This window comes from Anolis carolinensis, chromosome 5 (genome assembly GCF_035594765.1).
Source record: "Anolis carolinensis isolate JA03-04 chromosome 5, rAnoCar3.1.pri, whole genome shotgun sequence".
Lineage (NCBI taxonomy): Eukaryota > Metazoa > Chordata > Lepidosauria > Squamata > Dactyloidae > Anolis > Anolis carolinensis.
The window spans coordinates 194,216,596-194,237,730 of record NC_085845.1 but is presented as its reverse complement, the minus strand read 5'-3'; the positions used below and the strand labels follow the sequence as shown (position 1 = coordinate 194,237,730).

The 21,135-nt window shown below is 41.1% G+C and overlaps 2 protein-coding genes across 2 annotated transcripts in view; one reads left to right on the top strand and one right to left on the bottom strand.

The window, feature by feature from the left end:
• Positions 1-1,172: 1,172 nt before the first annotated feature.
• On the top strand, positions 1,173-9,643 carry spx (spexin hormone). The gene is made up of 6 exons (XM_003220756.4): positions 1,173-1,477; positions 6,446-6,526; positions 6,652-6,709; positions 6,821-6,883; positions 8,021-8,110; positions 9,258-9,643. Exons 1-6 carry the CDS (start codon positions 1,472-1,474, stop codon positions 9,317-9,319), a joined length of 360 nt encoding a protein of 119 aa, XP_003220804.1. The 5' UTR covers positions 1,173-1,471; the 3' UTR covers positions 9,320-9,643.
• Positions 9,644-10,189: 546 nt separating this feature from the next.
• gys2 (glycogen synthase 2) overlaps positions 10,190-21,135 on the bottom strand; it is a 42,972-nt gene continuing 32,026 nt past the window's right edge. Inside the window, exons 13-16 of the mRNA XM_003220762.4 lie at positions 20,496-20,591; positions 17,155-17,318; positions 15,838-15,918; positions 10,190-13,044 (exon numbers count right to left, since the gene is read on the bottom strand). Of these exons, the coding sequence (XP_003220810.1) occupies positions 12,823-13,044; positions 15,838-15,918; positions 17,155-17,318; positions 20,496-20,591 (563 nt within the window). The 3' untranslated portion in view covers positions 10,190-12,822. The remainder of the gene's footprint in view (positions 13,045-15,837; positions 15,919-17,154; positions 17,319-20,495; positions 20,592-21,135) is intronic.

Here is a 21,135-nt window from a genome sequence, read left to right as displayed (position 1 = left end):
TGTAGCAGACTCTCAGATAACTGGCACCCATGGGGATTGGTAGATGCCAGATAAATGTAGTTTCTGGTTGCTTGAGAGTTTATATCAAAATAGACCTAACTAATATTATATCCCATACTAAACAATGTCATAAATTCTTTATTGACTTGATGTTAATATTGAAATATAGTAATTAAAAGCAAATAAAGACAAAAATACAAACTTTATTTAATGTATTACAGTTTTACTGTATTATAAAAACAGCTTGAAATTGCATTATATATCAGTGCACATTTAAATAATGCAATTGAACTGCATTCTATGAGTCTACATTGGCCATATAATACAGTTTCAAACTGCATCATACTGCAAGTGTAGAGGCAGTGTAGTAGTATTCTAGTAATAATAATAAACCTGCAAGTGTAGAGGCAGTGTAGTAGTATTCTAGTAATAATAATAAACCTGCAAATGTAGAGGCAGTGTAGTAGTATTCTAGTAATAATAATAAACCTGCAAGTGTAGAGGCAGTGTAGTAGTATTCTAGTAATAATAATAAACCTGCAAGTGTAGAGGCAGTGTAGTAGTATTCTAGTAATAATAATAAACCTGCAAGTGTAGAGGCAGTGTAGTAGTATTCTAGTAATAATAATAAACCTTCTCATGCCTTTCTCCCAATATAGGGTGGTTGTTTTACTGTGATTTTAAAATACTTGTTTTAATAGTTTCTAATATTTAACCTGGTAAACTGCTGAGCTGCTGAACTTACTGACCAAAAGCTCGGCGGTTTGAATCCGGGGAGCAGAGTGAGCTCCCGCTGTTAGCCCCAGCTTCTGCCACCCTAGCAGTTCGAAAACATGCAAATGTGAGTAGATCAATAGGTACCGCTCCGGCGGGAAGGTAACCGCGCTCCATGCAGTCATTCCGGCCACATGACCTTGGAGGTGTCTACGGACAACGCTGGCTCTTTGGCTTAAAAATGGAGATGAGCACCAACCCCCAGAGTCTAACACGACTAGACTTAATGTCAGGGGAAAACCTTTACTTTTACCTAAATATTTATATCTTGTAGGTTTTCAGTTGTATCCTTTTCAATGTGTTGAACTGTTCTCAGTCTCAATCCAGAAAGAAAATAAGATGATGATTGATGACGATGATACTGGTAATGAGTCTTGATCTTTCATCATTAAGGCATTGCTTTTAATGCTGGGAACTGTTGTTGATGCCGTCTCCTAAAGCGAAGAGAGCACATGTCAGAAGTTTGGGTCACTTCCCCTGGAGCTTTCTGAACGTCCTCCCCCATCTTCGGAAGATGTCAGCAACTCCGAGTTTGACAAGTCCCTTTAGAGACGCTCCACTCTCGTCTCCAAGAGGGAGGGCATCTCTCCATGGAAGACTTAAATAGGGATTCCTACATGACGACCACATCATATTGCATTTTCCCCATCAGGCGCTCTCCGGCTCCTTAAGACCAGCTCACCAAGAGAACAAAGACATGAAGGTACGTCGAAACAACTATACTTATTTTTTCTCCTCTTCTACTTCACCAAGTATACTGTATGCCTAAAACCTAAAAGTTTATTTTCCATCCCTGCTGCATTAACTACAGATGCAATGTGCCTTGTTCGTGGGTGGTTAATTTCTTGATAAAATCACAAATAGATGTATAATGAAATCTAAAGCTGTGCTTAGCAATAACATGAGAATAATAGGGGGTGTGTGTGTGTGTATCCATGAGATTGATTTTTGAATAGTCATTCCAATAAAATTGCTCTATTTCCATAACATTTGTTCCATAATATTTGGTCATCTAACTCATAAATTATATTCAATACAGGGTGCATCTATATTGCAGAATTAATGCAATTTGATACCACTTGAAGTTGCGTGGCTTGCTGCTATGAAATCCTAGAGATTTATAGTTTTGTAAGGTTGGTAACCTCCTTTGCCAAATATTGCTGGCAACAAACTACAAATCCCATGATTCTGTAACATTAAACCATGGTAGTTAAAGTAGTGTCAAACTGCATTAATTATGCCATGTAAATGCACCCACAGGATGGAAGTATCTCAGAGTTCTCAGCAAATGTATATTAATAACTTTGTGCTCAACATATTAATCAGTTGATCATGATTAATGCTATTCATGGAAAAGATGGACAGGTTTTTCACCTTTTTTAACTTGTTGCTTATAGTTGACTTATAGAGAGGGAAAATGTTAAAAATAATTTAATGAAATTTGAAAGTTTGGAAAGTAAATCTTCAGCTATACCGATGCATATTTAAAAATATGGAGTATAGGTAAAGATTAAGGCTTTCCCCTGACATCAAGTCTAGTCGTGATTGACTCTGGGGATTGGTGCTCATCTCCATTTCTAAGCTGAAGAGCTGGTGTTATCCATAGACACCTCCAAGGTCATGTAGCCGGCATTACTACATGGAGCACCGTTACCTTCCTGCCAGAGCTGTACCTATTGATCTACTCACATTTGCATGTTTTCGCACTGCTAGGTTGGCAGAAGCTGGGGCTAACAACAGGAGCTCACTTTGCTCCCCGGATTCAAACCACTGACCTTTTGGTCAGCAAGTTCACCTCAGTGGTTTAACCCACTGCGCCATCAGGGGCTCCTATGGAGTATAGTCCACCCCAAATTAAATATTTTTTAAAGTTATCTTCCTGAACTATGTCCAATAAGACTTCCTCCCTAGTATTTGGCATCTCACCTGTGTATCCGAGTTCCACACACTTGTGTGCCTTCAAGTTTTTTACAGCCTATGACAATCTTAAGGCAACCTTATCATGGGATTTCGTTCTGGATACGATTTGTTCAGAAGAGGTGGTCATTGACTTCCTTTGAGGCTTTTTTAAAATTTGTGTCAGAAGTGACTTGAGAACATACTGCAAGTCACTTCTGGTGTGAGAGAATTGGCTGTCTACAGAGACATTGCCCATGGGATGCTCGGATGTTGCTGGGAGACTTTTCTCATATCCTCACAAGCTAGAGCTGACAGACGGGAGCTCACTCCGTCTTACGGATTTGATCCAGCAACGTTCAGGTCAGCAACTCAGCCTTCAGGTCAGCAGTTCAGCCTGGACAAGGGTTCAATCCATTGTGCCACCGCAGCTCCATTGCTCTGATGCTGAGAGAGTGTGACATGCCCAAAATCACACATACATTGAAGCAGGATTCAAATCCTGGTCTCAAGATTCGTAGTCGAATACTCAAACCAATCCACCACTGCTGTTAAGTAAATGTATGTATGATCATAGCTTTTTTTCTGGGAGAGTCAAAAATATGGATACTTCATTTTGACTGGGTGCTTGGAGAGAAAGAAAATGGCAAAACCACCTCTGAGTATTCCTTGCTGAAGAAAATCTTATGAAATGAATGAGGTCACATAATTAAATCTATTGTTGCAGAATCAAATTTTTGGCGATTGTAGCCCTGTTAAATAAATGTTGATGAGTTAACCCCCAATCTTTAATTGATTAAATATGCAGAAATTCTTCAAATAGTAAAAGAACAATTATTTCTTTGGGATGATGTATACAGTTCTAGTGTCTGTTAAACTTTGGGAAAGTTTTTGTCTGCTATGCAGGAAATAAAGCCTTTTCTAAGATAATTCATACCACCCATAAATGTGTTATCGAAAGCCCTCCCATTACCTACAGGTGCCAGTTAACATGACAGAGTTTTTTTTCCTCATGTCAGGAGCCACTTGAGAAACTGCAAGTCGCTTCTGGTGTGAGAGAATTGGCCGTCTGCAAGGACATTGCCCAGGGGACGCCCAGATGTTTGATGTTTTACCATCCTTGGGGGAGGCTTCTCTCATGTCCTCACATGGGGAGCTGGAGTTTACAGAGGGAGCTCACCCTCTCCCCGGATTTGAACCGCCAACCTATTGGTCAGAAGTCCTCCAGGCACAAGGGTTTAACCCATTGTGCCACTGGGGGCTCCACTACAGAGTTATAGTGCTATGATTCCACTTTAATATAGATATGTGAAGTTTGTGGTTTAGGAATATTGCTACGGAAATTAAAGTGAAATCATAGGAAATTAACTTTTCCACCTTGCCCATATATGGAATCCTGAGATTAATAATAATAATAATAATAATAATAATAATAATAATAATAATAATGCACTTTATTTATACAGTATTCTGCTTTATCTCCCCAGAGGGACTCAGAGCAGATTATAGTACACATATAAAGCAAACATTCAATGCCTTTTACACAAAAACAACATACAATACACATACACAGACAAAGGTAAAGGCCTTCCTCCTTTTCATCTCTAGTATCTGGAGGCAGTGCTCAACTCCGGCCATGGGGAGGTGCTCTTGTTCCATTTTCCATGCCGAGGAGCCTGTTGCCCGTAGACATCTCAGATAATTTTTTGCTGGCATATTTGCGTGCCTGCATGGGGTTCCCTTTTACCTTCCTGCTGAGGCAGTACCTATTGATCTACTCACATTGCATGCTTTTGAACTGCTAGGTTCACTCTGATTCGCAGCTTCGAACCCTCCGGTCAGCAGATTTTCTGCAGCTAGTGGTTTAACCCACTGAGCTACCACAACCCCCCATTTGTAGTTTCACAAGATACAGTAGAGTCTCACGTATCCAACAAAAACGGGCCGGCAGAATGTTAGATAAGCAAAAATGTTGGATAATAAGGAGGGATTAAGGAAGAATCTATTACACATGAAATTCCAACAAATGCTGTGTTCAGCAAAGGACAAGAGGGATCCTCCACTTCGGCAAGAGTCTACCGTATACCATGCAGCTGTGGACAAGTCTATAGAGGGACCACCAGACGCAGCAATGCCCAAACACAAATTAAGGAACATGAAAGGCACTGCAGACTAACTCAACCAGAGAAATCAGCCATAGCAGAGCACCAAACACAGCATAGTATTTGTGAACACAGAAATGCTGGGCTGCTCTAACAATCACCATGTATGCAAGAGTGGGCCAAAAACATGGGCCAAAAAGATGGGAAAAGTGTAATCTTCCTGCCTTTGAAATGGCTGGAGCCTTTTCTGATTCCATTTGAAATGCTACAGCAATGTCATATGGAATCATGGGGATTTGTAGTTTGCTGAGGCACTCAAGTTCTCAGTTGGGTCAGAGCTGTTTTTTCTTATGTGCAGTGCAACTGTATGGACAGTATACAATTCAGGAGACTGAGTCCCCACAGGGAGCTAGGGCGGGATATAAATAAAGTTTCATTTTATTTAAATTGCAGTGTCCGGAATTAGAATACCGTGTCCAGTTCTGGGCACCGCAGTTTAAGGGAGATGTTGACAAGCTGGAATGTGTCCATAGGAGGGTGACTAAAATGATCAAGGGTCTGGAGAACAAGCCCGGTGAGGAGCGGCTTAAAGAGCTGGGAATGTTTAGCCTGCAGAAGAGAAGACTGAGAGAAGACATGACAGCCATGTATACAGATTTGAGGGGAAGTCATAGGGAGGAGGGAGCAAGCTTGTTTTCTGCTGTCCTGGAGACTAGGATGCAGAAAAATGGCTCCAAACTACAGGAAAGGAGATTCCACCTGAACATTAGGGAGAACTTCCTCACTGTGGGGGCTGTTCAGCAGTGGAACTCTCTGCCCCGGAGTGTGGTGGAGGCTCTTTCTTTGGAGTCTTTTAAACAGAGGCTTTTAAAAAGGAGCCCCGGTGGCAAAGTGTGTTAAAGCGCTGAGCTGCTGAACTTGTGGACCGAAAAGTCCCAGGTTTAAATCCCAGGAGCGGAGTGAGTGCCCGCTGTTGCTCCAGCTCCTACCAACCTAGCAGTTTGAAAACATGTCAATGTGAGTAAATCAATAGGTACCGCTCCGGCGGGAAGGTAACAGTGTTCCATGCAGTCATGCCGGCCACATGACCTTGGAGGTGTCTACGGACAACGCCGGCTCTTCGGCTTAGAAATGGAGATGAGCACCAACCCCCAGAGTCAGACAAGACTGGACTTAACGTCAGGGGAAACCTTTACCTTTAAATAGAGGCTAGATGGCCATCTGTCAAGGTTGCTTTGAATACGATTTTCGTGCTTCTTGGCAGGGAGTTGGACTGGATGGCCCACAAGGAAGCCTCACTTCCAAAGAAGAAATTGTTTTTTCTCCTCCAAGGATGGGGTTGAGTTAGAAGGGATCTTAATTACTGTAAGACCCTCATAACTACAGAATGCATATGTGTTCACTTACCTGCAGAAGGTGGCCTGTCGAGGATTTTGCTATGTCCTCCAGGCAATTCTACAGTTAATCCTGGAGGAATTAAGAAATTCCTATACTCCAGAACAACTCTATATTATGCAAGAACCAAACGTCAAGCAATTTAATGATGTTGAGTTGTTTCCATGTTTTCAGGAAACATCATCTGACCAGGAATACATCCCTTATGGGTTCTTATTGTAATGGGATTTTTATTTTATTTTTTTGCTAAGTCCTCTTGATTCCTTTTCTCATTTTAGCGACTGCAGAGGGGGACAGCCATTCCCCTGACCTTATTGCTCTCAGCTTCCTTGATATGTCTCTGCTGGAGTGCTCCTCAGGTAAGCCAAGACAAAACTTTAGTATATTACTTCCTCAACTTCTGCTGAGTTGAAGTGAAGACACCCACTACTCCTTGTGTAGGATCTCTAAATTGTATATCTTTTTTCTTGTTTTGGTCCAAAAGGCTCACTTCCAAAGAAGAAATTGGACACCTCAGGCTATGCTCTATTTAAAGGGTGCACGTAAGTCTTGATTTTGGTCTTGAGCATGGAAATGTAGCCAGCATTTTGCAAGACTGTTCATGTTGTTTGGAAATATATTACCTGTTTCAACTTGATATGTTTCCTTTTCAGAGGGTCGTCGGTTCATCTCGGAGGAGAGCCAGAGGAAGGATTTGTATGACAGGTTGCAGCTAGGTAAGGAAATTTGTGTGTGAGGGACACAGGAGCACACCAATGGACCCATGAAAGGTGCAACAGCAAGCCTCCTGACTGCTGCTTCTCCTCCTCCTCCCTCCCCGAGTGGAGCCATTCCATGTGGTGCCTGGAAATGGGGGCACCTTAGTGTCTTCGTTTTTAAGCCTGTTCCTATTTGTGGTGCTGATTCAGAAAAATTGCTTTGGATAGACCACATCAGCTCTAGATTATTAAATACGGTTTTCTGTGGGCGAGCAAATGGCAACTACTGGATGGCATATATTCTGTATCAGAAACTAGAGCTGATGTGATCTATCCAAGGCAATTTTCTGAATCATCACCCCAAATAACCGGTCTGTGGCCCGGGCTGTGGCACAGGCTGGTGAGCAGCCAGCTGCAGCCAGCTCCAGCCAGCTGAGACCAATCACTCTGACCAAGAGGTCATGAGTTCGAGGCCAGCTCGGAGCCTGCGTTTGTCTTTGTCTTTGTTCTATGTTAAGGCATTGAATGTGTAATATGTGTAATGTGATCAGCCCTGAGTCCCCTTCGGGGTGAGAAGGGCGGAATATAAATATTGTAAATAAATAAATAACCAAACAGAATATAAAATTGACCAAAAACTTATTTGTAACCCTTTTGGTACTAATGTTGGAGAGTGGACCCTGGTCAAAAAAAGGTTGGGAACCACTGAGCTAGAAGGAAGACAAGAAAAGGCGACTGGGTTGAGGTTCTCTATAAAGATTGTGAAAAGGAGCTCCTTTGTTAACTGAGGCATGCTTGCTTGTATAATCCTATAATACTGCAAACCCTGCCCAGTATGGCTTGACCTTACCCAGCATCAGAATGCGCCCACCTGTAAAGTTATTCCTGGACCCATGCCCATCAACAGAATCATGTTTTTTTTTTAATTCCTGAACTTGTACAAGCAATTATTTTATGGATTATAAATGTGAATGTAAGGTAAACAAGCCTTTCAAATTTATCCTTTTGAATATCTCTCCTTACGTTGCAAGCATAAGCCTCATCCACCCTTTTCTTTTCTGACTTAAACCTTAAAGAGATATTCTCTTCCTCCAATGAGTCAGAGTATCTACCTACCTACCTACCTACCTATTTCTCTGACTTTTGCTTTTGCAGAGACACGCAGCCAAAATATGAGTCCCCTCACCCTTTCTGAAGCAGCAGCATTATTTCTTTCCGCCCTACGAAAGGCAGCGCAAGAAGAAGGTAAGAGCTCATTTCCTTACAAAAGTGGTTCTCAACCTTTCTGTTTCTGCAACCCCTTAATACAGTTCCTCATGTTGTGGTGACCCCTAATCATAAAATTATTTTTGTTGCTTCTTCATAATTTTAATTTTGCTACTGTTATGAATGGTAATGTAAATATTGGATTTGAAGGATGTATTTTCATTCACTGGACCACATTTGGCACAAATACCCGATACACCCAAATTTGAATTCTGGTGGGGTTGAGGGGGATTGATTTTGTCATTTGGGAGTTGTAGTTGCTGGGATTTATAGTTAACCTACAATCAAAGAGCATATAAATATAAACAGCATATAAATCTTTGATTTATAGTTAGTCTACAATCAAAATGCATCCTCTCCACCAATGACAGAATTGAACCAATCTTGGTAAACAGAACTCCCATGACCAACATAAAATACTGGAAGTGTTTGGTGGGCATTGACTTTGAATTTTGGAGTTGTAGTTCACCTACATCCAGAGACTCAAACAATGATGGATCTGGACCAAACTTGGCAAGAATACTCAATATGCCCAAATGTGAACACTAATGAAGTTTGGGCAAAATAGACATTGACATTTGGGAGTTGTAGTTGCTGGGATTTATAGTTCACCTACAATCAAAGAGCCCCTTGAACCCCACCAACAATAGAATTGGGCCAAACTTCCCACACAGAACCTCCATGCCCAACGGAAAATACTGGAGGGATTTGGGATGAATTGACAGTGATTTAGGGGAGAGGTAGTTCACCTACCTCTGGAGAGAACTGTGAATTAATATATGTGTTTTCTGATGGTTCTTGGTGACCCCTCTGACACCCCCTCACAACCCACCCAGGGGTCCCGACCTCCAGGTCGAGAAACGCTGCCTTACAGTTTATTGCAAATCTTAAAAAGTACATTTATTGTTTGTTTTTAAACCTTAATCAATTGGTGAAATGCATTTTGTAGTTGGTTCACTGTGATCCTTTAACTTTTGTTCATTGCTATATATTGCTATTTTATTCACAGATGCATCAGTGCCAATAACAAATATATTAAAATAAAATCTTCATGGAAGTCAAAAGAAAAAGATAGAGAACCCAGTCATTGTTCCCTGTTATCAATGCCATATCTCTTTTGCTTTAGGAGATGAAGAAGAAGGCGAAGAGAAACCGGGATATGTTTCTGATGGCCTATTAAACTGGTGAAAGACTTTCAGCCTCGGATGGGAAGGTCCAAAGTCATGTTCTTGAAAAGATGTTCGATGTGAGAAACTCTCCCTATTCATCTGTTCTGACTTCTTGCCTCAGCTTCCTATCTGTATCATCTTCACTTGAGTCTCCCCATGATTCTACTGCTAAACAATTAAAGGCCATTTTCCAGCTTAGGAATTTATGGTTAACATGCATTTATTCTAACTTTGAGCTTGCTTTTGCAAATGTAGCTGGAAGAAAAAGATACTAATTCCTGCCTGTTTGAGTAAGTAGCAAAAATGAAAAATCATTGCAAAATAAAACTTTCTAAGAAGTCGATTTTTGGGTCAGTTCCCCATTTAGTTCCCAAACCTCTCCAAACAGTAGAGAATGTATTCTTGTGTCTTATGTAACATTTATGACCATGGCGTCTCCCAAAGAATAATGTGAAATGTAGTTTTGGGTGGGCACTGAGAATATACCTTTAGTCCCGCTTACAAAACTACAGGTCCCAAGGTTTTCTGAGGTGAGATAATGACTGTTAAACCTAAGCAAATTCTTCAGTGTTGATCAGGGTTGCCAAGTTTTCTGGAGGTGAATAGGGATGCATGAGGGTGGCCTATATAAGTGACTGTCTCAAGTCCAAAAAAAGGGGGAAAGCTTTTTGCAAGCTCCACAAACCCCCCATGACACCAATCATGGTTTGATATCTCATAAGAACCCACAAACCTATGTGCAATGCTTAGCTAAGTTATCAGGGTCTATTGAAGAAATTTGAAATAAAGTTTGGAAACAGCGTTTTTTATTTCCTTGGCCTCATATTCCACCCTAATGTTCCAACGCAAGTTGTGTGCACGAATAAATAAAAACCCTCTAAGAGCCAAACCAGGAACATATATACTTTATTTTCTTTTTTAGTTATAAAGTGGGTGAGTGGGGAAGAGGGATTGAAAGCAGCCTGGAGGACACAGGCACAAATCCTGCCCTCCTTCCATGCCTGATTTCCTTAGGATCTCCTAATTTGGAATATTTTATCTTTGTTTCAATGGAGTCAGGCTGAAGTGGTGGGTTGAGTGCCTTAAATCAGCAGATTTTGCCTAATCTTATTGGGAAGGACAAGGCTCCAATGCATCCTCTCCACCATAATGAATTAACTGAGTGCAAACTACTTTGTACTAAATCTGAAGACACTGAAGTAAACTGAGAGCAAAAGGGGAGAAGTAACTGGGACATTTCAAAAAAACGGGATGATGGAAGATTAATGTGTTGTCGAAGGCTTTCATGGCCGGAATCACTGGGTTGCTGTGAGTTTTCCACACTGTATGGCTATGTTCCAGAAGCATTTCCTCCTGATGTTTTGCCCACATCTATGGCACGCATCCTTAGAGGTTGTGAGGTCTGTTGGAAACTAGGCAAGTGGAGTTTATATATCTGTGGAATGTCCAGTGTGGGAAAGAACTCTTGTCTGTCCGATGCAAGTGTGAATGTTGCAATTGGCCACCTTTGATTAGCATTGGCTACCAGTATTATAAAAACTCTGAAGTCAGGATAGTAAATAAAGAAAAGCACTCAGAAAACAGGGAAATTCCAGACAGGAAACAATCAGGGCCAGTTAACACCTTCCAACAAAGGATTCCCTCAGGCAGGACGCAGCCAGGCTTTGAAGCTGATAGGCTAATCAAGCTGGCCAATTGCAACAGTCACGCTTGCCTCAGACAGAAAAGTTATTTCTCCCACAGATATATAAACCTCACTTGTCTAGTTTCCAACAGACCTCACAACCTCTGAGGACGCCTGCCATAGGTGTGGGCGAAACGTCAGGAGAGAATGCTTCTGGAATATGGCTATACAGTCCAGAAAACTCACAGCAACTCGAAGGAGGATTAGTTTGGACCATCTTCATCAAACTGGGACAGTTGGAGAGTAAGCTGCTGCTACTTTAGAGCTGAAGTGGCAAGATCATGTTGAAGAAATGTATATCATGAAGCCCTTTGTAAACCTAAACTCCAACGATTCTATAACCTTGAGTCATAGCAGTTAAATGCTCAGCTCTAGGGCTAGATGGCAATTCAGTTTTCCCCATTCACTTTTTAAAGGTCCCATGGTCATCATGTTGAAAGCAAGCTTGTTTAAAAGAGAAAATATTATCTACAATGGGCAAGTGTCTGGGAGAATGTTCGTAATTCATATTTTTTATTGCTTCGTAAGGCTGTGTGCTGGGTTTTAGTGTTTGCCTTTTATATTTCCAGTTTAGCTCCACTTATCATTGCTTTTTCTAGATTCCTTTTTTAAAAGAGGAGGATATGGGTTGTACGTGTGTGTCACAACTTGTTTTGAAGTGAGTCTGAGCCCGCCACTCGTATTAAAACAAAATATCACAAACATATAAGGATGATTTGATCTTGCTGCATCACAGAAAAGAGACTTCTTTAACCGAGGGCTAAAATCTTTAAACCAACATGCCCTTGTTTTTCAAGAATGTCCTATGTTTGTGTTTTGCTAGTACAGTAGAGTCTCACTTATCCAACACTTGCTTATCCAACATTCTGGATTATCCAACGCATTTTTGTAGTCAATGTTTTCAATACATCGTGATATTTTGGTGCTAAATTCGTAAATACAGTAATTACTACATAGCATTACTGCATATTGAACTACTTTTTCTGTCAAAATTGTTGTATAACATGATGTTTTGGTGCTTAATTTGCAAAATCATTACCTAATTTGATGTTTAATAGGCTTTTCCTTAATCCCTCCTTATTATCCAACATATTCGCTTATCCAACATTCTGCTGGCCCGTTTATGTGGGATAAGTGAGACTCTACTGTACTTTATAAGATACTAGCTTTGCCCGGCCACGCGTTGCTGTGGCTTATGGGAATCCGTTGTTGGCCAGGTGAAATATCAGTGAATAGCCTTGCAGTCTCAAAGCCTGGCCGTTTTCTGGAGGAGCTGGAGCTTTTTGTTGTATGAACGTAGAGGCATGGATGAGGGGTTGTGCTGCCAAGTTTAGTGTTTATGGGATGTGTAGTTTTGTTTTGTCCTAGGCCGAAATTTCATTACCCTTTTATATATATAGACAGATAAAGACTGAGAATTTGAAATGAAAGATGAGGGAATTTCTTTCTTTCTAAAGCCAGCAAGGAATATCTCCATGTCTATAGACTATGCACTGGATTTACCTTGCATAGTTAACACTGTAAAATTAGATCTAATTATATTTTGCCCCTTCCTCCAATGGCAGGTATTAAAGACACATATATTGAAGCCACTAACCCTAGTTTTAATATAGTCTTCTAAATGTCTTCTTCTACATCCAAAATGGGAACGGGAGGAAGAAATAGCATCAAAACTATTTGAAAGGGAAATCCAAGATATTTTGGATGTTGAGCTTATTTTAGGATGCGCTTTCACTCTTCTTCGGTCATGTTGCAATCGTCAGGACTTTAAAAGGTGACAAGCGTACAAGTTGGATGTGTGGCTCTCAAGGAGAGGCTGTGGAACAAAGGACCTTCCATCAGTTCCTATATTCCCCGTGTTGCTTCTTCTTCCCCGTTGGCATGGCGTTGAAGGAGAAAGGGGACTTTATGTTCTGCCTATCCCTTTCGGCCTCTTCCTCCTCATCGTATCTCTCGTCTTCGTCTTCCGCTTCCTCATCGCTTTGGTGGGGGCTGTTGTGTTGGGAAACCGAGGGTGAAGGGGGTACGGAAGAAGGTCTTGGGTACCGAAATCCTTCAGTCTAGGAGAGAAGTATAAGCAAGAAAGAGAAATCATACAACCATAGAAAGGGAATTATTGGAAAACTATCCATGCCAAATGCCAATTTTTTTCTTAAATCCTTTCCAATGAAACCGGAATACTACCTTCTGGGTATGTTTGATTTGGAGCTATTTGCAGATCGAAATTTGGATAAATTGTTTACTTTTCTAACAAAAGTGGCGAGAATAGTCTTCACCAAAAGTTGGATACTATTCCAGAGATGAATGATTGGGTCATTAAAATAATGGAAATAAAAGATATGGATAAATTAACATTCCTATTAAAAGAGAATTATGGTAGTGGATTGAAGAAGACGGACTGGTCACTTTTAGAAAATTATCTTAAATACTGAAGACACGAGTGGGAAAGAACTTATCTTTAGTTTTTATATTGACAGTGTTAAATTATAATTTTATAGGAGGAGAAAGAACGGAAGCCACCAAATACCCCTTCCCTAATCATATTTATTTTATTTACAGCATTTATATTCCGTCCTTCTCACCCCGAAGGGGACTCAGGGCGGATCACATTACACATATAGGCAAACATTCAATGCCTTTTAACATAGAACAAGGACAAACAAACATAGGCTCCGAGCTGGCCTCGAACTCATGACCTCCTGGTCAGAGTCATTCATTGCAGTGATTCATTGCAGCTGCTCTCCAGCCTGCGCCACAGCCCGAGCCCATCATACCCTCCTTTTTTTCTTTTTTTCACTTTTTTTGTTGTTATTGTTCTTCCTACTTTCCTATACCTATATTGTTCCCCCACTTTTATGTATACAAATCTCTTTTTCTTTGATAAAAATTTATTCAAAAAATAAAATAAAAGAAAGGGTCCTCCTAGGTCGGTGGTTCTCAACCTGTGGGTCCCCAGATGTTTGGCTTACAACTCCCAGAAATCCCATCCAATTTACCAGCTGTTAGGATTTCTGGGAGTTGAAGGCCAAAACATCTGGGGACCCACAGATTGAGAACCACTGTCCTAGGTCATTGAGTCCAACCTCCATACATGCAGATATATCATCATATATGGGAGCTATCCAGCCCCTTCTTCTAGAACAGGGGTCCCCAAACTAAGGCCCATGAGCTGGATGCGGCCCTCCAAGGTCATTTACCTGGCCCCTGTCCTAAACCTTAAACTTAGGGTTGACCTAAGTCTACCTTGTCTTTGGAGGTCTTTTTGCTTAGCTACATCCTTATGAGACCATCTAGATGGTCTTTGAAGGTCTCTTTGCTTAGCTACATCCTTATGAGACCATCTAGTTGGCTTTTGGAGGTCACTGTCCTTACCGATGGTCCCATGAGACTGTCTTGATGGTCTTTGAGGGCCCCTTTCCTTATCTATGGTTTTATGAGATTGTCTACATGGCCTTTGGGGGGCCCTTTCCTTACCTATGGTCTTATGAAACTATCTAGGTGGTCTTTGGACGTCTCTTTGCTTACCTATGGTCTTATGAAATCAGGGGTCCCAAAACTAAGGCCCATGGGCTGGATGCGGCCCTCCAAGGTCATTGACCTGGCCCCTGTCCTAAACTTTAGACTAAGGGTTGACCTAAGTCTGAAATGACTTGAAGGCACACAACAACAACAATCCTAATTTTGGACTATTTCATCTTAGTCCGGCCCCCCAACAATCTGAGGGACTGTGAATTGGTTCTCCACTTGAAAAGTTTGAGGACCCCTGTTCTAGAAGATGTCCATAGAAAAAGACTCACCATCTATATCAGGCATGGACAAACTTTGGCCCTCCAGGTGTTTTGGACTTCAACTCCCACAATTCCTAACAGCCGGTAGGCTGTTAGGAATTGTGGGAGTTGAAGTCCAAAACACCTGGACGGCCAAGGTTTGCCTATGCCTGATCTATATAGTATTTCCAAAACTCCGGTCTTGCGCTTCAGCTCCCAGAATCTCTGATCATTGACCAACACAGCTGAGATTTCTGAAGAATCAAAGTTTGGGAACCACTGCTTTAGGTAAATATAATGTGTATTAGGCATATCAGTCCTTGACTATGGGTGCATCTACACTGTAAAATGAATGCAGTTGGACCCCACTTTGGCTGCTATGGCTCAATGCTATGTAATTATGGGACATGTACTCTTATAATGTCTTTCGCCTCACTGAACTACAAATCTCAGGATTACACAGGATTGAGTAATAGTTAAAGTGTGGTCAAATTGTATTCATTCTGCAGTGTAGATGCAGCCTATTTCATCATATTATGGTGGTGTCTCCTTGCTTCAGGAGAAAACAATTTTTTCTCCACTGTTCTCTATTTGTATTTAAAAATTGCCAAGTTTTGCAGTCAAATTCTTCTTTTTTTCCTCTTCAAATACCCCACAATTCTTTTGTCCCACTGAATAATTCTTATGTTAGACTTGAAGATATTTGAATTCCAGAAGTCTGAAAAAATGTCATTGGTCTATTGCTCTTCCCAGTGGGCTTTCCTTATTGTTGGAAAACCCGAATAATTATAATAACGGGGTTGACAAATGTGGATGGGTGAAAATTTTGTTGCGATATTATTATTTTTTACCAATTTTTGGCTCATTAATGAGGTACGTTTCCTAAGAATGAGAGGGAGGAGGGCTTGGTTGCAGGAGCAAAACTGGCAAATGTTGTGTTCTCTTAATACCTAAGTGAGTGTGTGCATGTTTAATATTCTTTTATACACACATATTTTGCCCTTTTTGGTACAATGAGGAAAAAGTATAATCTCCTTTAGACATGAACATGATACAATTTTGGGGTCTGGATGTAAGAAAGGTTACCTTTGGCGGAGCATTGGGTTCCATCTCAAATTTCTCAGGAAACGCTCGACTAAGAGCCAAGTGCCTGGCATGCGTATAATACTGCAAAAGAAGAGAGAGGAAGATAACAACTATAAATAGAAGACAATTCCATAACAAGAGTCAATATAGAAAAATAGCCATTTTCATTTTTCTGAAAAGATAATGTTAACTTTAGACTTTATCAATCTTTTTATTTGTAAGCTACCAAAAACACTAGATATACCTTACTGCTCAGATTATACGGTTTCCTTGTGCTGTAACCCATTTACCCACAATTTTGTAAGCAGCAGTCAGGAAAAAAAACAACACATTTACAGTTAGTTCTATAGCCATTGAACTCCACAGAAATTTTTCTGAGGAGGATTATGCTGTTATTATAGCACCCTTGAATCACCTAAAATACTATTGCAAGCAATCCAAATCAGAAAAGAAAGATAGGCTTCTGGAGAATTTATTGGAAGAACCCACTGTAAACAAAGTGTAAAATGTTCAAGTTGTATAGTAGTGTAAGAACTGACTTGCCTAGCCAGACCAAGGCCTCATCTACACCTGCCAGTTAATCCATGGCTACTCTTGGGAAGAAATGGTCTTGAGTGGCCATAGAAGCACATACCATCAACATACCATCAACCTTGCAACAGTCGTGGCGCATATAGATAGTGAACTAGTCTGAATTGGACTACAGTACACTGTGCCAAAGTCATGGAGGTTGCTCTGGTGTTTCAGGCAAAACCTGGTGCAGTGATGTCCAACCTTTGGTCCTCCAGGTGTTTGGGACTCCAATTTACTGAAGCTCTGGGCAACTTGTCCAATGGTAGGAATTCTGGAAGCCAAAGACCTAGACATCTGGAGGATCAAAGGTTGGACACCACTGCTCTAGTGCATCCCTCAATGTTTCATAATTCAGGGCTTAACCACCAAAAGTGGCAGAACATTGTGTGGACAACCAAAATTGACTGCACAGTGAATACAGGACAACAAGCTCTTTAGATGAGCCCCAATTCTGGCACTGCGGGCTAGCCACATGCATCTGAAGGGCCTTCCCCAGAATATGGCACTAGGGTTTCCATAATTCCATAAGCAACTATAGTGTAATGGGTATTGAAGTCCAGGTCATCTGAGGAGCACAGGGTTGGAGAAGGTTGTTCCAGCAGCTCACCAGTAAGGTATAATGGTAGTTGCAGTCCTTAGCTTTTCCTTGTCCCCCAGAACCTGGTATCTGGAGATACTGCTCTGCTGCATGGAGGGTCCACTTAGGTATGTATCATGAACAATAGTTGGAATACTTCAGCCTACCCTTCCTAGATATCTCCAGTCCAACAAGTCCGAGAGCCTTTCTGTTCGGTTCCTCTGGACAATTCTTTGCCGACGTGATTGCTGGCAGAATCCATAGAGGAATTGCGTCAGCTGATTACAAGACTCATCTGGGGAACGGAACCTCCTATCCACGATGTAAATACCTGTGGGAGACAAATGAGGTTTGCTGGAAATTAGGAGACATCAATGCTTTTTTGGCCTTTGCAAACATTGGTTGCATCTGTCACTACACAGAATGACCTTCACGAAGTCCCTACTCTCATGAAGAGAAGCCATTCATAATTTATGTGGTCCATTGGTCTCCTGTGTCTCCTCTTCCTCTCCCCCTTTTTTAAATGAAGCAGAACTGTGAGAAGATCTATAGTTTGCATTTTAGCTTGACTGGCCCATGAAAGTTAGGAGAAAACATTCAAGAAATCACCTAATGTAAAATACATTTATTACGAGCTGGCTTTTAATAGGATAGCTTTTTTTATTACAAGTATGGTGTTTTAACTACACTTTGTAGCAATCTTTACTTGAATCTCCTTTGATCCGATGTTGAGCGAAAAGTGGGATGTAATTAAAATAAATAAGCCACCTGAGAAAGACAGGGCTTAACTACATAATAAGGCTGATTCTGGTTATAACTGTGATGTTATAACTTATGTTAGGATACTAGCCATAGATACAAAAACCAACTGCTATAAGGGCTACTAATGAGAAAAGCCATTATATTTTTGGTCTGTTTTTTATAGCACCAAAAGGAATGCACAGTGACTGTTAAGGAGCATTGGCTGGATGGAAGCAAAAGAAAGAATCAACAAGCATTTCAACTGGGGATCTGATGAACATTTCACCCCTATCACTTGGCTTGGCATAGTATTCCACTTTATAACAAGTCTATAACAAGGAGCTTTGGAAAATCTCCTTCACCAGTTGTGAATCTGCTGCAACTGTGAAACAGGCACTTCACTATGATTCCAGGAACAGTGGTTCTCAATCTGGAGTCCCCAGATGTTTTAGCCTACAACTCCCAGAAATCCCAGCCAGTTTACCAGCTGTTAGGATTTCTGGGAGTTGAAAGCCAAAATATCTGGGGACCCACAGCTTGAGAACCACTGCTCCAGGAGAGTCACACTAAAGCAGTGGTTCCCAACCTGTGGTCCATGGACCATCAGTGGTCCGCAAGAACTAAAATATGGTCTGCAGTCTCACCGTTACTACTACGGAAAATAACACAGTCCAACCAATTAATTTTTTTCTTGGTGCCTTTGTTTTTGGACCTGTTTCTGGGGTTATTTGGGATGCTGATTCAGAAAATTGCATTGTATAGACCATATCAGCTCTAAAGTATTAAATACGTTTTTCTGTGGGTGAGCAGGTGGCAACTACTGGATGGCATATGCTCTCTAACAGAAACTAGAGCAGATGTAGTTTATCCAATGCAATTTTCTGAATCAACACCCCAAATAACCAAACCAAATCTAAAGTTGACCAAAAATTGGTTTGTAACCTTTTTGGTATTAATGTTGGAGAGTGGTCCCTGGTCAAAGTGGTCCCTGGTCAAAAATTGGTTGGGAACCACTGCACTAGAGAATCTAGAAATTCATGGTGAAAAGAAGTATCATTTGGGGGGGAAAATCACAATTTTCTCACTTTCACAAACATGGGAAAAGCTTCCTTCAATGGGAAAAGCTGCCTCTCCAGCATTTCTTAGTTACTTTCTGAGATTTCAAGAGACTGGAAACAGAATTCTTATTTACAGTTGTACTTTTTCACCAGAATCTGTTCCTTTACTTAGTTGAAAGTTTTCACACTGTATGATATGAAGTTTTGTTTTTTGTTTGTTTTTTCGTGTCAGGAGCAACCGGAGTTGCTTCTGGAGTGAGAGAATTGGCCGTCTGCAAGGACGTTGCCCAGGGGACGCCCGGATGTTTTGATGTTTTACCATCCTTGTGGGAGGCTTCTCTCGTGTCCCCGCATGGAGCTGGAGCTGATAGAGGGAGCTCATCCGCACTCTCCCCAGGTGGGATTCGAACCTGGCAGCTTTCAGGTCAGCAACCCAACCTTCAAGTTACGAGGCTTTTATCCCCTTGGCCACCGGGGGCTCCTTATATGATACTAGCTGTGCCCGGCCACGCGTTGCTGTGGCTTAGTCTGGTGGCGTTGGTCAGTCTACATTAGGTTGTATTTATGCTGTGACCTTCTTTATACTCACATTAGTAGTAGTATTTCAAGTCTGTTACCTTCTTCAATTTTTGTGTTGATTGATAATTGCTTGAGATCCCTGTTGTCTTTGGTTTGTTGTTAGTTGTAATGTCTGATTCTGCTGAGTGCGGTTTATATTTTTATTGTGGTACAATAGTCCTTTTTTTGTTTTGCCTGTGTAGGTGTTTATTATTATTGTTGTTGTTGTGGTCATGAAGGTTGGATAAGTTAGATGCTACTGTATTGTTTTTTGGAGGCCCAGTGTAGCACTGACTGGCCTCTCAGCCTCAGTGCCTGGCTGTTTCTTGCCTGTGATGGTGTTGATTCTTATTGTTGTTGTTGTTATTGTTATTATTGTAATTGTTTTTTTGGAGGCCAAGTGTGAATGTAGGGATTGGGGAGGTGGATGAGTTGTGTTGTCAAATTTGGTATTTGTTATAGTCACAATGCGTTGTTGTGAGTTTTGTGGGTCTGGATTGTGGTTTTGTGGTGTAGTTGTGTTGTTACAACTGGGAGAAAAGGCTTTTGTGTTGTGTTGTCAAGTTTTGTATTTCTGGGGCGTTTAGTTGTGTTGTTATAGTCACGATGCATTGTTGTGAGTTTTGTGGGTCCGGATTGTGGTTTTGTGGTGTGGTTGTGTTGTTACAACCGGGAGGCAAGGCTTTTACGTTGTGTTGTCAAGTTTTATATTTCTGGGGTGTTTAGTTGTGTGCCAAGTTTCGTATTTCTGGGGCGTTTAGTTGTGTTGTTATAGTCACGATGCGCTGTTGTGAGTTTTATGGGTCCGGATTGTGGTTTTGTGGTGTGGTTGTGTTGTTACAACCTGGAGGGAAGGCTTTTGCATTGTGTTGCCAAGTTTCGTATTTCTGGGGCGTTTAGTTGTGTTGTTATAGTCACAATGCGTTGTTGTGAGTTTTGTGGGTCCGGATTGTGGTTTTGTGGTGTGGTTGTGTTGTTGTAACCGGGAGGCAAGCCTTTTGCATTGTGTTGCCAAATTTCATATTTCTGGGATGTTTAGTTTTGTTGTTATAGTCACTGCGCAAACAACTTTATCATTTTATATATATAGATGAAGTGAGGCAACCACTTGTGGGTGAATTTGATAACTGGTTTTAGTGTAAAGGACTCACCATAAGCAGCTGGGTCAGCCACATGCTCTTGCATGAAGCAGCCAAATCCTGAAAGGTTTGTCGTCACACTGGGAATCCCCATAACTGTGCACTCAGCTGCCAAAAAACAAAAGCAAAAAGGATTTAGAGGACACATTACTGCACTTCATCTCAGCAGAAACAGGAGCTACAAAGGCTATAATGGTAACTGTATGCCTTAACAGTCTATGAGTTATCTCCTTAAGTATTGGTTCTAATGCAGTGGTTCTCAACCTGTGGGTCCCCAGATGTTTTGGCCTTCAACTCCCAGAAATCCTAACAGCTGGTAAACTGGCTGGGATTTCTGGGAGTTGTAGGCTAAAATACCCACAGGTCGAGAACCACTGTTAACACATCCATTCATTCATTTTTTTTATGCTGCCTATTCCCAAAATGGTGTCCAAAGCATTTTATAACAGATCACACGAATAATGGTAATAAATATTATACTGCAAAATTGCTGACAGAGGCAAGCAAGACTAGAGAATGAATACTTAAAGCAGCTTGATCCTTTCCAAATGGTTTGCACTTCAATTCCCATAACTCCCAACCAGTATAGACATGGTCAGACATGTTAGGAGTTGACATACAAACAATTGGCAAGGTACAGTAGAATCTCACT

What these genes read in the sequence shown, in the direction of transcription:
- spx (XM_003220756.4), top strand. An exon ending in TCTGCTGGAGTGCTCCTCAG is followed by an intron (nt 6,527 to 6,651) that starts GTAAGCCAAGAC and finishes TTGGTCCAAAAG; the next exon opens with GCTCACTTCCAAAGAAGAAA. An exon ending in GCTCTATTTAAAGGGTGCAC is followed by an intron (nt 6,710 to 6,820) that starts GTAAGTCTTGAT and finishes TTTCCTTTTCAG; the next exon opens with AGGGTCGTCGGTTCATCTCG.